Genomic DNA, 15,761 nt, shown 5'->3' with positions numbered 1-15,761 from the left:
GCCATGGCAATGGATGCTTGGGCCCCATTGCTTATGGGTGATGTCACTGGATTCGGAGGCAATCTGCCAAGCCAGTTCCTGATACCAACATTCATACACATAAAATAAATATAAAAATGTTAAATACTTTCAAAATAGGTAACCGGATTTGCTTGCAGTGTGTGCACAAAGGAGAAAGCCCTTGTCTATAGGAAACATCTAACAGACCCTGTAGAGGGGCAGTACAACCAAGATAATGTTTCTAGGGAGCACAACACAGACCCAACAGGAGCCTGGGTCTTGAGAACCTGACTCCAAAAACCCCAGTGTTAATGCACAAAATTCTAAGCCAATTTTGCAATTATTTAAGGTCTAAGTTTGTATGACAGCTAAAAACCTCCTCGCAGAATTAACGTTAATATCCCAGAGAGCTGATCAGTAAGTTACACACTTGGCCTCTCAGCCTAGCATGGTAGAAACACAGAATTTCCAGGGCTCACATGGAAATCCCAACAATGAAGAAATGAGGCCAACGCCATTGGAGAGGCAGTGGTGGCTGATGTGGCCAAGCAAAGAGTAGCCAGGCAGGGGCAAGTTACCCGGAAGCTGGTTTCTTTTGAGGTAGGCGGCTGGGTGGCTGAGGTGGCAGGGGCGGGGGCTTGCTCTGTGAGGTCCCAGGTTGGGAGGACTTGCTTGGCTGGTTCATGGCTTCTAGAGTTCCTCCTGATGTCTTAGCCACAGGAGGGGGTGGTGTGGTGGTCAAGGGATCTGCGGAGAGCAAAGGGGGAGGGAAAGAGAGAGTGAGCCCGTAGGTTCAGTATCTAGTCTCTTATTGGAGGATTCTCCCTTCCCTAGCACTCTTCTGGGTACACCTATGGCTGCTTCTCAGCCTGTCTATTCTGGGAAACTACAAGAAGGGGCAAACCAAGAAGGGCAGCCTTGACTACCACTGAAAGTTTGCTATGGCCAGTGTGCGTTTAGCCAGAAACCCATGTAGGGACCAGCCCTTTGAGCTGCCCCAAAACCAGCTGAGCAGGCAGACCCTGAGATTAGGTTCATGCTTGGCATCTGCCCTGGGACACTGAGAATGCTTGAGCCAGGGCTCTTTTTGCATCAAGTGACCTGCCTACCACCAGAAAGGGGCAGAGCTCTAAGCACCCCACTGACCCATAGTGGAGTAAGATTTAAGGACAAACTATGACCATCGACTAGTATGGGGCTCCCAGACTGAGTGGAGAGGTGTTGTTTTCTATTACTATCTGTGTTTTACAGACAATAGGTTGTAATAAGCAAAGCACAGTAACAAAGTGGGCAGAGCTATTTAAAAACAACAACGGAGTGAGGTCAAGTGCCTGGGCCTTCCTTTACCCACCCATCTCTCAAACAGCATCAGGCCCTTGTCAGCGGCTTGCCTCAGGATAAGAACAGACATATATAGACTGAGAAGGGCTATGGGGAGGGAAAAAAGGATCTATTTTATGGCTTCTCTCCCTCTTTCTTCCGTTTTCCATTTTAATGGAAAAGTCTAAGGTCTAGGCAACACCATATTGAGATTCTTCTTGATGTTTGACCTGAGTGTACTACAGCTGGATCCTGCCCCAAATCCCTCTGCACAATTCCCAGGGCATACTGCCCCTGCTGTTGCTACTGCTCTTGGCAATTCCTGCAGAAGGGTTAGAGCTGCTTTCTGCATAAGCTATAGGCACCAAGGGGCCCTGATGCCTTGGAAGCCATAGAACCAGAGATGCAGGACTCCCTGCTCCTTAGGCCAAGGTAGGACAGGGAGCAGAGAGGGCTGGTGTCACCGACCCAGTGAAAATATTTGGAGCAGGAGAAAGGCCCTTTCGTATTGCCTGTCTCCTGGCATTGGGAACTGCTAATCACATATTGGCATTGAAAAATATCATGACCACTCCCAAATCACTACACAGCCAAAGAAACTCAAGTGTGGATGCTGTTAAAATACCTGGCAAGACAGAATAAAGAGTGAGTCATTTAAGAGGTAGCAAGGGAATGAGTGGGGGTTTAAGGCGGAGGTTGAAAGGGTTGGGGCCATAGGGGCAACATCTGGTATGTCTCTGCATACAGCCCACAGCTGTCAATGGTGCCCCTGTCTTCCAGATTTATAAGGCCCCCTGGCAAGAAAGGAAAAAAGAGGAAAAAAAAAAAAAACGTACTGGTAGATGTCACTCGAAGAGGGGGCAGCGGTGGGTGGACAGCTGGCAGATCTGACGAAGATCGCTGCCTGCTGATACCGTCCACACCTACAGAGTTTGTCTTCCACAGGGTGTTAGCTGAGGTGGCTGTCTGAACTAAACCCACACGCATACACACACACACACACACACAGGCACACACACACACAGAACAAAAACAGAAACAAAACACGTTGTTATTGATCCTCTCACTCATAAAAGGTCAACATGAGCCTTCTAGAACAGCAACAGAACCCTGAGATTTACGCTTTTCTCTACTAGAGAAAGTGAGAATAATAAATAAGGTACTCCAGGAAATGCTCACCGGTGGCCTTTTCACTTTGATGAAACTTTAAAGATATAGTTTGAAGGAGAAAATAAACAGCCAGAAATCTACTGAGCATACATTCAGGATCTACGGAATGTCTGTTCATTTCCGCCCTTCTATCACCTCCCACCATGGGCCACAGAGACCCTGTTCTCAGCCAGAGTGGGCAGGAGGAAGGGCGTGTTCCAAACATCACGGGAGGGAGGGGGGCTCTCCCTCAGCCTCCTGTAACATATCTGCCTGGAGACCAGTGCAGATGATCCAGTTGCTTCAGGTGACCCCCATGGTGACCATGCTTCCCGGGTCACCTGGGAGGAGTCACACCCTCCCAGGACAGCCCCAGAGTTGAGACGGAGACTTCAAACTTGCCCTATGGTAAGTTCATATCACAGTGTAGGGCATATGGTGAGAACTCAATCTTCACACTAAGCATAGACTCTAGGGCAGGGGAGTTGCAGGACAGGAATGCAATTTACTTCATGTGAAAACAAAACAAAACAAAACAAAACAAAACAAAAAAACCAAAAAACAAGAAAACAGAGGTAAAGATATTATGGCAAAAAAAAAAAAAAAAGGTGGGAAAAGCAATCTCTCGGATTCCAGGACTACAGGAAACCAAGCTGAGGAGCTGGCCAGTCCTTTCCTAATGCCCAACGGAGGGAATGAGGTCTCTGTCATAGAGTCAGCGCAAGCTTCCCCTGGGAAGGCAGAGACTCAGTCTCTGAGACGCTGGGCCTTTTCAGAATCAACACACCTCTCCAAGATGGAGAAGCAGTGAGATGCCCAAAATGCCCCTCGCTGCCCAGGACAGCCTGTAGGAGGTGACAGGGAGTGCTCATTAAGCCCATAAAGAATGAAAGATCCCTGGATGGGGGGGTGGGGGAGTGGGGGGTACAGGGCCTGCTCTCTACACCTTTGCTCTTCAGTGATTCCCCTAAGTCTTTGGACCTCCCTGAGTGCATGACAGTGACACATGTGGTTTGTCCAGTTGTTCCTCCAGCTGCTTAGTATCCAATACCATCCCATATTGCCCTCCCCTTCCCAGCTGCTGCAAGAGAATTTATACTGCCTTCCTGCGTAGCAGCCACAGCCCAGGGACAGCACGTGGAAGCCACTGTTCTCCCCAGGGAAGCCTCTCCTTTCTTGACCTAGAAGGCCTGAAGACTATCACCTACGGTTGGCAGGCCTGGCCAAGCCAGGATGCCCACTTGCTGGCCACTTCATGAAGCACGGTGGCTAGCTGGTCTTCACTGTAAGACAAACTGTTTGTGTTTCCGTATTTGTAAAAGCAACCAAGCAAACAAACAAACAAACAAAAATCCCCTGTCCAGTGGACCTGCTATGCAGAGACAGGGTAGTTTTGTGATGCTTTCATACTTAGCACATCAGGAGGGCCCACACATTTGTGTTTCTTACAATTACGCTGAGCACTGTTTCCCAAATTACTACCCTTTACTCCTTCTTTTCAAAGGTATTCTAGCGAGATACTAAGTCATCACAGTGCTTTAAGCTAGCCCTGAGAAAGAAGAAAGAGAATCATGAGGACACCGGGAGGGGAGCAAGCTTAGAAAGGATACAGTGGGAAGGCAGCACAGGACACCCTAGATGACCAGCTGCAGGTCCACCCATCACCACTGCCTGGGGCAACCCTGCATTACCCCGTCCACACTTCTGCCAGAGTAAGAACCCAGGCAGATTCTCTACCGGTTTGGCATGCCAAACGTAACGGAATTCCTTAAGGAAGAAAACAGAAACAGCTACAGAATAAACACCCAGACATGTAACTTCTCAAAGCCAAAGCCCATATGCATTTGCAGGGGTCTCAAAATCGCATACCTTTGCCAACATTACGAGGTGGGAGTGGGGGTGCGCTGGTGGTGCTGGGGGGTATTGACTGGGAGGAGGGCGGGCTGCCACTCAGGATGGCTCCATAGGTCTCATTCTGCAAGATGCTGGGCCCGAAGCCCCTCTGCTTGTCCTTGGTGAGGTTTGCAGTATCTCTGGCCAAAGACACAGCATTGGACTGAAACTGGCTGGACCCCAGCTGGTAGAAGCTGACAGGCCGGTCCTCCCGTCGGTTGGGACTAGGCTGTTGGGGGGGGGGGGGTGTCAGACAAAGAGCATGAGATGGAGCCATGGCTTTTTCTGAGTCAGATCAACTCAACAGTAAATACTCATCCACATGTGGTGGGTACCATTTCAGCCCTATGCTGTTTCATATGAACTGTAAGATTTTAAAGTTCACTCTACACACACACACACACACACACACACACACACACACACACACACCTCCTCAGAGCCATGGCTTACTAGTTACAGTTCTTAATTCTATTTAGAACTTCAAATAGCAGCTATTTCATCTTATGAACCAGCCTAGTTCTGTGCCCCTTTCCAAACACACTTTCTTCTGAGACAGAATGGCTCCCGCCAGTGAGTGGTAATTAATCTCCACCAGCTCCGTGCTTAACTCAGTGCAGAACAAGTCCTTCCCACATTATTCTGAACCACTGAGCTGCTGAGATCTCAATAAATCAGGGGTCAGTAAATCCTGACCCTTTGGTATATCACCTGCTTAAAAAAAAAAAAAAGTGTGTTCTTTGTGTATGTGTTTAAGTGAATATGAGGAGGCCAGAGGAAACCATGGGGCTCAGTTCTCTCCTTCCACCATGTGAGTCTCAGGGATCAACTCAGGTCTCTGCAACAGACAGAAATACCTGACTGATTTCATAAATAAAGATTTATTGAGATGCAACCTCCACCCATCATTTACGTATCTGTACTATAGAGAAATACTAAGTATAGATGGTAACTGTTGCTTTTACATCTCTGATGGCCCAACAGCCTTCAGAGATGCCTTTTTTGTATCTATTAGTCACTTCTGTTTATACTTCATATTACAATACTAAAGACCTATAAAAAAAAAACCATGAAAACCATAAAAATGTGTTCAACAAGGTCTTTCCTCTCATTTCAATACAGAGCATGCTGGCATACCTGGCAGTATGCTGTGGGAGCTAAGAAGGGTCATGGCCAAGGGTTAAGTACCAGGAGGGAGGCTGCCTGAACTTGCCTCTGCATCCACAGACCTGCTCGAAGGTGGCATCGTTCTGAGGTACCCCAAGGTATGCTTGGCAGTGTGTGTGATAAAGGATCAGGGCAGGGCTAGAGCCCTGTGCTCACTGCAAGGCTGTGTCAAAACAGCTGTCAGCCTCTCTTGAGGCTTTGAAGTCCCTGTCTAATAAGAGGAGTTGGAGCCAGTGAACCCCCAAGGCTGTGGAGTGGTTCCCACTTAGTGGTTTCCACGGTCACTCAGGTAAACATGACTAGCTACATAAACACTGTCACCTGCCAGCAGGACCTAGCACATGCCAGCATGGACTGGAGCTAGGAGGGGAATGGGAAGGGGAAGACTTCCCGCCAGGCCCAGCCCTGCTCTGCAGCTTCACAGCGTGGCACAGACCTGTAGCTTCTCGTCCACATCGTCATCGCTCTCATCCAGGTCCTCGTGCAGTAGCCGCCATTCGTACTCGACGTGAACGTGGGAGTTAAACCGCCCGGACAAGGCCTGAGTGAGCTAGGAAGGAGGACGGGAGGGCAGTGAGTGCTGCTGTCCCCATTTCTAACCACAAAGAGACAGACCAGCATGGGCGTCCAGACCAAGAACAGGCAGGCCAGGGAGGAGGGTCTTAGAAGTACTCACAAGGAGATTCCCCTCTGTCCCTGGGCAGCTCACTTAAGTCCCTGGGTCTCTGTGGAGGTCCCTGCCTGATTTACAGGATAACCCAGACCCTCAAAGCTCCCTGTCAGTGACAGTGTGCTACACAGGTGAGGGATTTGGGGACCTAAAAGGTGATGGCCAGTGTATAGGTATTCGCACTGCATGGGAGTCAGCTGGACCGGAGAAGGAATGTGTTTGCTGCTAAGCCGGCCTTCCCACATGTGGTGGTTTGTATATGCTTGTCCCTGGGAGCGGCACTATTGGGAGGTGTGTCCTTGTTAGAGTAGGTGTGGGCGTGGACTTAAGACCCTCACCCTAGCTACCTGAAAGTCAGTCTTCCATAGCAGTCTTCAGATGAAGATGTAAAACTCTCAGCTTCTCCTGCACATGCCTGCCTGGATGCTGCCATTTCCCTGTCTTGATGATAATGGACTGAACCTGTAAGCCAGCCCCAATTAAATGTTATCTTCTATAAGGCTTGCATTGGTCATGGTGTCTGTTCCCAACAGTAAAACCCCTAACTAAGACTCCACATTAAGAGAACTAAGCCCTGCAGAAAATGATACCCGTTTCTTCAATTCTTTTACGGGAAGTAGTTGGCTAAATTCTCCTCTAGCTGTACAGGAGGTACATCAATGTATTATCTGTACGTGGTGTTTAGGACCAGACAGTTGCTGTGTGACTTCGGGTAAGTCACTTGACTTTTCTGTACCTACTTCCTCATCTATGAAACGGGAACTAAAGAAGAAACAACGTGAAGGGTAAGGTCTGAGAAGAGCACCTGTGGGTATCCTCTAGTTGGGTAGCACTGAGAGTTCTGTGGGTTGGTTACTTACTGTGTGCCCCTGCTTTGCTTTGCAAAATTCAACAATTCCTACAAAAACCTTGCAAAGGAGTGCAACTAACTCAACATAACAAATGAGGCAGCAGCCTGGGGGTGCATTCCCCAAGCTGCAGTGATGCACAGCCCATTGAAAACTGAGGACTGCTGACCCTGGAACCCCTTCTGCCAGCCACACCCCTCTTCTTCCAGAACAGAAGAGAAACACACACTGTGCTGTGTGCTCTGGGTTTAAGGAAAGAGGTAGGAGATGCAGCTACGCATGCAGGGAAGAAGAGAACTGGGTGCTCACGGGTACCAGATAATGTGGAGGCTGCCTAAGGAGCCCAGGGCTACCACCATGTTCAATAATCACATGCTGAGCTACAAGTGCCACCACAAGACCGTAGCCACCTGGCCTGCAAAGATTCCCCAGAGTGCTCCTCCAGGCCAGCCAGTACTTAGCATGGCCCAGGTGCCCTGTTGCTGATGTCCAGGGAGACCGTCTCTACTCTATTCCCCCACTCCATCATACCCCAGGCATCTACTCATGGTGGATGCTCACCAGTTCCTCACAGTGTTCGTGCTTGAGCCGCTTAGCAATGTCCAACGGGGTCTCTCCTGACTCATTGGCTGAAAGTCAAGGTGGAAAACAGAGCAAAACTTAGCCTTAGGTTTTGCATATAAAACATCCCCAAAGACTCAGATGTGGGAGTCTTGATTCCCCAGCTGGTGGCACTATTGAGAAGTGACAGGATCTTGACCGTTTCTTTAAGTGCTTCTCAGTCTTTTGTGCTTTATCTTTTCAGAACTCTGCTTAGTTCTGTGGCCACCCCCTACCCCCTTTTTCTTTTGAGACAGGGTGTGGTGGTTTGCATAGGAATGGGCTCCATGGACTCAGGTGTGTGTCTGAATGCTTGGCCCAGAGGGAATGGGACTATTAGGAGGTGTGGCCTTGTCGGAGTAGGTGTGATCTTACTGGAGGAAGTATGTCATGGTGGGGGCAGGCTTTGAAGTCTCCTATGCTTAAACTATAGTCTCCTTCTGTTGCCTGCGGATCAAGATGTAGAACTTTCTTCTCCAGTGCCATGCCTGTCTGTGTGCCACCATGCTTCCACCATGATGACAATGGACTAAAAGCTCTGACACTGTAAGCCAGCTCCAATTAAATGCTCTCCTTTACAAGTTGTTGTCATGGTGTCTCTTCACAGCAATAAAACCCTAACTAAAACAGACACACCTCAATACACTAAGCGGGATTCATGAAATGTAGTCAGGTTAACCTGGGCAGGGATGGCTGTCATTTAGTTGTACAGGATACAGCAGAGTAAAGAAGCTATGATTTTAAAAGAAAGGATTAAGCTACCTAAGAAAGGTTAAGCCAGACAACCATTATCCTAAGGTAGAGTTATCAACAGAGCAAGAAGTGCAACACTGAATGATCCACACCCACACTAAAAGGTAATGAGAGCTTTGTCGTCCACACATCTGAACTGGTCCTTTCTTCCCTGTGAGTCTCTGTCAACAATGTTTCTCTCTCTCTCTCTCTCTCTCTCTCTCTCTCTCTCTCTCTCTCGGTTTGCTGGGACTCACTGTAGAGTCTTAGCTGCTGGCTTCAAACCAGAGTGATCCCCTGCCGCTGGCTTGACCAGTTTTTATTTTTTATTTTTTTATTTATTTATTATTATATCTAAGAACACTGTAGCTGTCTTCAGACGCACCAGAAGAGGGCGCTAGATCTCACTCCAGATGGTTACAAGCCACCATGTGGTTGCTGGGATTTGAACTCAGGACCTTCAGAAGAGCAGTCGGTGCTCTTAACCACTGAGCCATCTCTCCAGCCCCTTGACCAGTTTTTATAAGTGTGGCTTTGAACAGGATGCATTTTTTTTTTTTCCTTCTACTTTTTGTTTTATTCAGTAGTTCTTCCCCAGCACCCAACCGCACCTGGATGGCTCCAGGTAAACTGCCTTGGCAGTAGAAGACCCACAACTGAGGAGAAACGAAGACCAGGCAGGATTAGGATCTGCTGCAGGCACTTCAAGAGGGGGCAGTAACCAGCACCTCCTCAGAGAAAGGCCTTGTGTGACCTCCAGAGGTGAGCCAAAATCGCTACACAGTTGATGGAGACTCACCCAGCTGTAAGGCCTAGCCTCATCATTCCTAAAGCCTGCAGGTTAGGCCAAAGGCTAACGGACAGTAGGCAGAGCCTTTCGACAGGACGGGTAGGGAGAGCCACTCTCTCTAGAGTGAGAAATGCTAGGGAGAGCCACTCTCTCTAGAGTGAGAAATGCTCCTACCCACAAAAGTGCAGAGCTTCGGAAAGGAGGCAGAAGGGGGCCAGCAGAGCCATGAACACCTCAGCACACCCCAGGTGGCCTACCTATCTCAATGGAGGCTTTTCCCCGAAGCAGGAGCTTGAGGCACTCAGCATTGTCTGTCAGGCAGCAGTAGTGCAGGGCTGTGCTGCCCTTGCCTGTCTGTTTATCCAGGTTCCCACTGCTCGGAACACGGACAGAAAAAGACAAATCGGTCATAAGCCTGAGACTAAGGACAGCCCTGTAGACTGTGGAAAGACAGGTGGGTTAGCAGCAAACAATTTACACAAGTTATCCCGAAGTGAGTGGGCACCAGACTAGACAGCATGAAGGCAGCCAGGGACAGAGAAGACCGATGGTGGCTGCTTTGTTGCTGAGTTTGGGTTAGAGCCGTGATGTGTAACCCTTTGGTGGTCAAATGACCCCTGCACAGGGGTCACCTAGCACCTCAGAAAACACACATATATTTGCAAAATTATAACAGTAGCAAAATTACAGTTACGAAGTAGCAACGAAAAATCATTTACGGTCAGGGGTCACCACAACGTGAGGAACTGTATTAAAGGGTCACACTAAGCTAGAGAGGACACCCGTGGAATAATCTTAGTGCTTCTGTTCTCTTCTCTCTTGCCCTGTGGTACCAAGAGCACCAGGTCCACCATTTAGTCTATACAACCAGCCCTGCCTGTTACAAGCAAACTTTTCATTTTCTTTTTAAAATTATTTTATTTTATATGTATAGATATTTATACTCATATGTATGTCTGCATATCATGTATATATCTGGTACCAGTGGAAACCAGAAGGCATTGTATTCCCTAGGATTGGAGGAATAGCTGGCTCTGAGTCACCATGTGGGTACTGAGAACTGAAGCCAGGCCCTCCGGAAGAGCACCCAGTGCCCTTTACCACTGAACCATCTCTCCAGCCCCCGTCATTTTGTTTCCACCAGGGAAGGCAATACTATTGTTCAGTTTTGTGTCCCAAGGCTCTCTCAAGCCTGCTGGCCCTAGGACAGCCCCCTGAAAGGGGGTGGAGGGGGACACTGCTGAAGGCCCATAAAACAAGACTAGATTACCCAAAACCCAAGGTATGTGTGTTCCACATACATGATAAAAGCAACCATCCTCCAAGGTCATAGCACTACCAATAAAGGACAGGGGCTTTGTATCCACAGGCAGGCAAATGAGAACAATATGTGAGAGTTTATGTGGAGGCAGATACAAACCGGCTACTTATCAAATGTCCACGGAATCAGCATTCCACGTGAGGCCCTGGGCTGGGCTCAGAGGAGAGGTCTAATTGACTCAACTCTGAGTTCTGTGAACCTGGGCTTCACAAAGACCTGCAGGTCTTAGGGCTGACTGTCCTGCAAGTCTCTCCTACTTTCCAGCTGTTTCTTCACTCCATTGCCCAGGAATGACAGGGAAGGACAGAGGTCACAAATATAAACCATTCCTCCCCCGTTGCTGTCACACCAGAACTTCCCACTGCATTTGCAGCATTTAACCAGCATCCTCTGCTCTAACACAGCCAACCCCAGACATGACCAGGGAGTCACAGTACAGGCTGGAGAGTCTTAGCATGTGGCTTGCAGTCACCAGGCAGGTGTGCAAACAGACACAGCGCACACTGAACAACTCAGAAGGCTGTTTCTAGTCAATGATTACAAGCTGCCTCTCAACCCAAAAGGAGTTCCCTGAAGTCTGATGTACAACTCCTGGCTTAGGACAGGGGCTAATGCACCTCTATCCCCTCATCTCTCTCTGCTATTGAGATGCTGTGTAGGGACTGATATGGGAAAGACCCTCCTACAGGACAAACCAGAGAATTGCTCATGTCACAGATGACGGCCCTGACACCCACATGGCCTTCCCCAGGGCTGGGATCGAGCAGCCATGGTTCCCTGGTGTCTCTCCTAGACTCTGGATTCTGCAGGTATCATGAAGGCCTTCTGGACTTACACCCTGGGCCTTTTCTAGGAAATTCCCATAATTCATATTTAAACCTGAGATATGATCATCTTGGCATCACAGCCTAAGCAGTACAGACAGAGTCTGGTCCCCTCCTCGGAAGCCCAAGAGAACCGGGACGAAGGCCTCTGCTTATTACTGAAACACCCACCTGTTCTGGACCAGGAAGTCTACAATGTGAAGGGAAGTCCGGTCCACAGACCTGACTGCAAGATGGAGGGCTGTCTCATCTGGCTCCTGAAATTCAAACCAAGACATTTGGAATTCCAGTGGCATCTTTCAACCCCAGGGCCACCAAGGTAAAATAGGATGTGTCCCTTCCGAAAGCCTTTCCACCTCCCCCCCCCCCAAAAAAAAAACCCATTTATCTATGATACAGAGTGTGCACTTTTTAATCTCCATAGCAAAAGGCATATGTGGTAGTTTGAATGAGAGTGAGCTCCATAGGTTCATATGTTTGAATACTTGGTTCCCAGTTACTGGAACAATCTGGAAAGCATTAGAAGGTGTGGCTTTGGTGGAGGAAGTGTGTTACTGGGGGTGGGTTTTAAGGTTTAAAAAGATTTGTGACATTCCCAGTCCAGTCTGTTTGCCTGCCTGCCTGCCTTTCTGTCTGTCTGTCTGTCTGTCTGTCTGTCTGTCTCTTTCTCATGGATGTGTCTCAAGATGTGAAATCGCAGCCACTTCCCAGCACCAGGCCTGCCTGCCTGCTGCCATGTTCCCCGCCATGATGGTTATGAACTCTAATGCACTGAAACAGTAATCCCCAAATAAATGCTTTCTTCTACAAGTAGTCTTGGTCATGGTGCCTTATCACAGAAATGGTAAAGTAATTACCATATCATAACTTTTCTATCCCTCCCTACTCGCAGGAAGTGAGGAATGCTGGGGATTCCAAGCCATTTCAATTGTGCCCCCATCTCTACATCACCACCAGGTGAGTGGGTCAAAACATAGAAGCAAACAGTCAAAATGCAGAAGGCATGAACAGGGCGGCTGCCTTGTTCTTCACTTGTCCTGCCTGCTCAGTCCTCTGGCAGTAGTGGGCACGTGCTGCTCTAGGCATGGGGCTGGAGCTTTCTCCCGACAGAGAATGGAAGTGACACTGGCTAATACTTAGGAATAGCCAGTGTCACCAGGAGAAAATGGTGTCATCTTACAATGTCCCATTCAAGGGATCTAGCTTAGCCTAGAATTCTGGATCCAAACATGAAACCCCACCTAGTACCCCACCATACAGGATGTTGAACCTCATCCCAAGATTGGGAGGTTCTTTGGACCTGAACATGTGGTGCACATATACACTCAAGTACATACACACAAAATTAAATTAATATTTTTTAAAGGAACAAACCAAAATATAAAGGTTCAGTTTTAAAGGAGTCAGTCTAGATATGATGGTGTACAAGGATAATCTCAGTAACCAGCAAGATGAGGCAGGAGGATTGCTAGCAAAGTGACACTTTTTCAAACATGGGGTGGGGGTAGGTAGTAGGTCCTGTTGTATAGCAGCGGTTGTACTTAATCATGTATTTGAATCATACATCCAAAATAACTGAGTAGATTTGAAATGTGTCCGTGGCAAAAGATCAGTCTACAAGGTAATCTGTACTGTGGTCATTCTGTACTGTGAATATATATCAAAATGCTGTGCTGCATATCATAATAGTGTTGCATATGAATGGGTTGGGCATCCTGAATGCAGGTCATAAATCCTAAATTCAACAAGTGGAAAATTCCACATCCGAGCTCAGATGATGGCTAACAGTTAAAATGGAGGCACACTGATGATACTGTACAAATTTACTTCTATGTCTCTCTTTGTATACACACACACACACACACACACACACACACACACACACACACACACACACACACACACGCACACATGTATATATGCCCATGGGTGATACAAGCCAGCTGTGTCCCATCTCTAAGCTCTCAAGTATTTCAACACCTAAAAAACCCACCCCAAATTAAAACACTTGTGGTTCAAGCAGTTATGGTAATGTATGCTCAACCTATACATTTATTTATCCATTAAAGGAAAGCGTGCCATCTATTCCTCCCCAGGGAGTGATAGGACATGGAGAATAACTCGCTGCACACCTTTCTTGTCCTACCCCGCATTTCCCATCCTTTGCAGCCCCTCTTACATGCCCATTGGCCAGTGGGATTTTCTCTGTCAGGTCCACACCATCAGCATAAGCTTGGAGTAACCCAAAAATGTCTCTGGTCTTGACGGCCTCACAAAGACTGTGGAGCTTCGCTGCGGTGTCTGCATGCTTTTTCCGTGCGTATCTCCTCTCCATGTACTTGGCTGTGATGTAGTCCTTCCTTGCAATCCTGAAACCAGACACGATGGATGGGTCAAACACTGAGGGCCTCTGTCCATCCATGTAGTCCATCATCTACAACCCTGCCTAGGCCTCTTGGGGCCCTGTGTGTGCCTTCTTTAAGGAGAGGAATTCTAGATTCCAGTATCAGAGATACTGCTCACCCAGCAGTCCTGGGCTGCACAGGTCATAAGGACAGAGGCCAGATGTGCGGCTTTTTTACATTCTCTCAGGTGCCTGCCTGCCGTTGTTGCCTTCCATAGCCCTGAGCGCCCCCTCAGCATGCTGCAGTCCCCATACCTAACCCATCCGTGTATTTTCCTGGCCTGCTCACATCCTTCTATGCACATGCTCAAGTCTTTCTCTGCTGTCACCTGAGTTTCTCCTGCAGGTCCCGAGTGCCCTCTTCAGACAGGCTGACCACCCTGACCTGCTGCTCTCTGTTCTGGCTCTCCCTAGCACTTTGTCTGTCTTCCTATTACCTGACAGCCACATCTGCACCCTGTCCTTTGTAGTCTTCATGGGTGCCTTAAAAGGGGCACACTCACTGGTGGCAGGGAATCAGAGTAAATGAAGTGACAAAGATGTCAAACTCTCAAATCACAGGGGTCCTATGTCACAGACACTGGGGTTCAGGAGTGTGTGGGTCTACTCAGCATTTTGAAACACAATACTGACATCCTCTCCTTCCTAGCAAAAAATGGGTGGGGGCCGCATCTCTCTATCATCCTGCTGGTGCCTGCAGATGGCATTTCTCTGAGCCAGGGCCTGCAACGCAGGTACGGTAAGATGCAGACAACCACACTCTTAGAAGCTGGCATCAAGAGGCAAGTGAGCTAACCAAGCCAAGAGCCACTGCCCAAGTGGCCTCTCATCCCCAGGAGGACAGGAATCAGAGAGGGAAACATCCATGCCCGCACTTCACCAATCTGGATTGTACCTGCTCTAGGTATGATTCCCACACGCTCTCTGTCTGTCGTCCCAGCTACTCCGGAGGGAAGCCTGTTCCTGCAGTAGCAGTTATAGACTTCCTAAACCTGCTTTCAGTCTATGTTAGACAATCTCCCTGAGCTATCTAGGAACAGAACGCACAGAAGTCAAGCTTGTTTAATGGGGGGACCCTGGAGACAGTCATTCAACCTAGGATGGAGATCCCTGGCTTCTCCTCTAGAACAGGCCACAGCAGGAGGGCAGGGCATACTAAGTCACTTCAATCAGTGTTCATGCTGCTCTCGTGTAGTTCCAATCTGCAGAGGGTTCAAGTCTGCCTTGAGGCTCAAGCCTTGATGTAGCACATCAACCTGTCTACAAGGTACTAATCGTCATGGAGACAGTCTGATTCACCGATCCCCACAGTACAGATAAGCACACTGAAGTTGTCAGAGGGAAAATGGGTAGCTTCCTGAGCCCACTGGCAAAGGCCCTGGCTGGCCCAGTTCAGAGCTGGAGATTTTTCCAGTGTGGGACTTTCAAGAATTACCAAGCCATAGTGGGATATCCTTCATGGGGAGCTTACTCGATGCCTTAAACTCTATGGGCTCTGGTGACAGGATAGTTGTCCAGTTGTGTGCACTTTCAGTAACCAATGTGGGACATCCTCTGTGACTTCTAATAGACAAGGGTGTGGTAGACACAGCTGAGTTCCTTTACTTACCTATTTATTTGGAGGCGGGGACTGAACCTAGGGCCATGTGCATGTTAGGTACAAGCTATCACTGGAAAGACATCTTCAGCTCTTGTTTTTAAGACCTACTTTGTTTTATGTGTGTGGGTGTTTAGCCTACATGTATGCATGCCTGCTGCCTAAAAGATAGGACAAGGGCTTTGGATGCCCTGGAACTAAAAGTATATCCTGGGAGCCACTATATAGGTGCTGAGATCTCAACTCAGGTCACGTGAAAGAACAGTATGCACTCCTAACCACTGAACCATCTCACCAGCCCTAAGCTCTGTTTTTTGTTTGTTTTGTTTTTTTATTTAAAGAGTCTCGCTGTATAACCCAGGTTGGCCTCAAATTCCCAATTTTCCTGCTTCAGCTTCTAAAGTGATGTGATTACTCTTTCTTTTTCTTTTTGTGGGTTTGTTGCT

General features: G+C 48.3%; 1 protein-coding gene across 5 annotated transcripts in view; it reads right to left on the bottom strand.

Annotated features, from left to right (window-relative positions):
• Asap2 (ArfGAP with SH3 domain, ankyrin repeat and PH domain 2) overlaps positions 1-15,761 on the bottom strand; it is a 156,684-nt gene that overhangs the window by 11,957 nt on the left and 128,966 nt on the right. For 3 of the 5 annotated variants that reach the window (XM_029541189.1, XM_029541190.1, XM_029541191.1), the window contains 8 exons: positions 13,494-13,683; positions 11,486-11,571; positions 9,427-9,542; positions 7,609-7,676; positions 5,966-6,079; positions 4,339-4,591; positions 2,157-2,291; positions 579-747 (listed from right to left, as the gene is read on the bottom strand). In XM_029541189.1, the coding sequence (XP_029397049.1) occupies positions 579-747; positions 2,157-2,291; positions 4,339-4,591; positions 5,966-6,079; positions 7,609-7,676; positions 9,427-9,542; positions 11,486-11,571; positions 13,494-13,683 (1,131 nt within the window). The remainder of the gene's footprint in view (positions 1-578; positions 748-2,156; positions 2,292-4,338; positions 4,592-5,965; positions 6,080-7,608; positions 7,677-9,426; positions 9,543-11,485; positions 11,572-13,493; positions 13,684-15,761) is intronic. The other 2 variants (XM_021202007.2, XM_021202008.2) reach the window with 1 other exon arrangement.

The sequence above is a fragment of the Mus pahari genome, chromosome 7, assembly GCF_900095145.1.
Source record: "Mus pahari chromosome 7, PAHARI_EIJ_v1.1, whole genome shotgun sequence".
Taxonomy (NCBI): domain Eukaryota; kingdom Metazoa; phylum Chordata; class Mammalia; order Rodentia; family Muridae; genus Mus; species Mus pahari.
The sequence above is the reverse complement of the archived record's forward strand: the minus strand, read 5'-3'. Positions and strand labels throughout refer to the sequence as shown.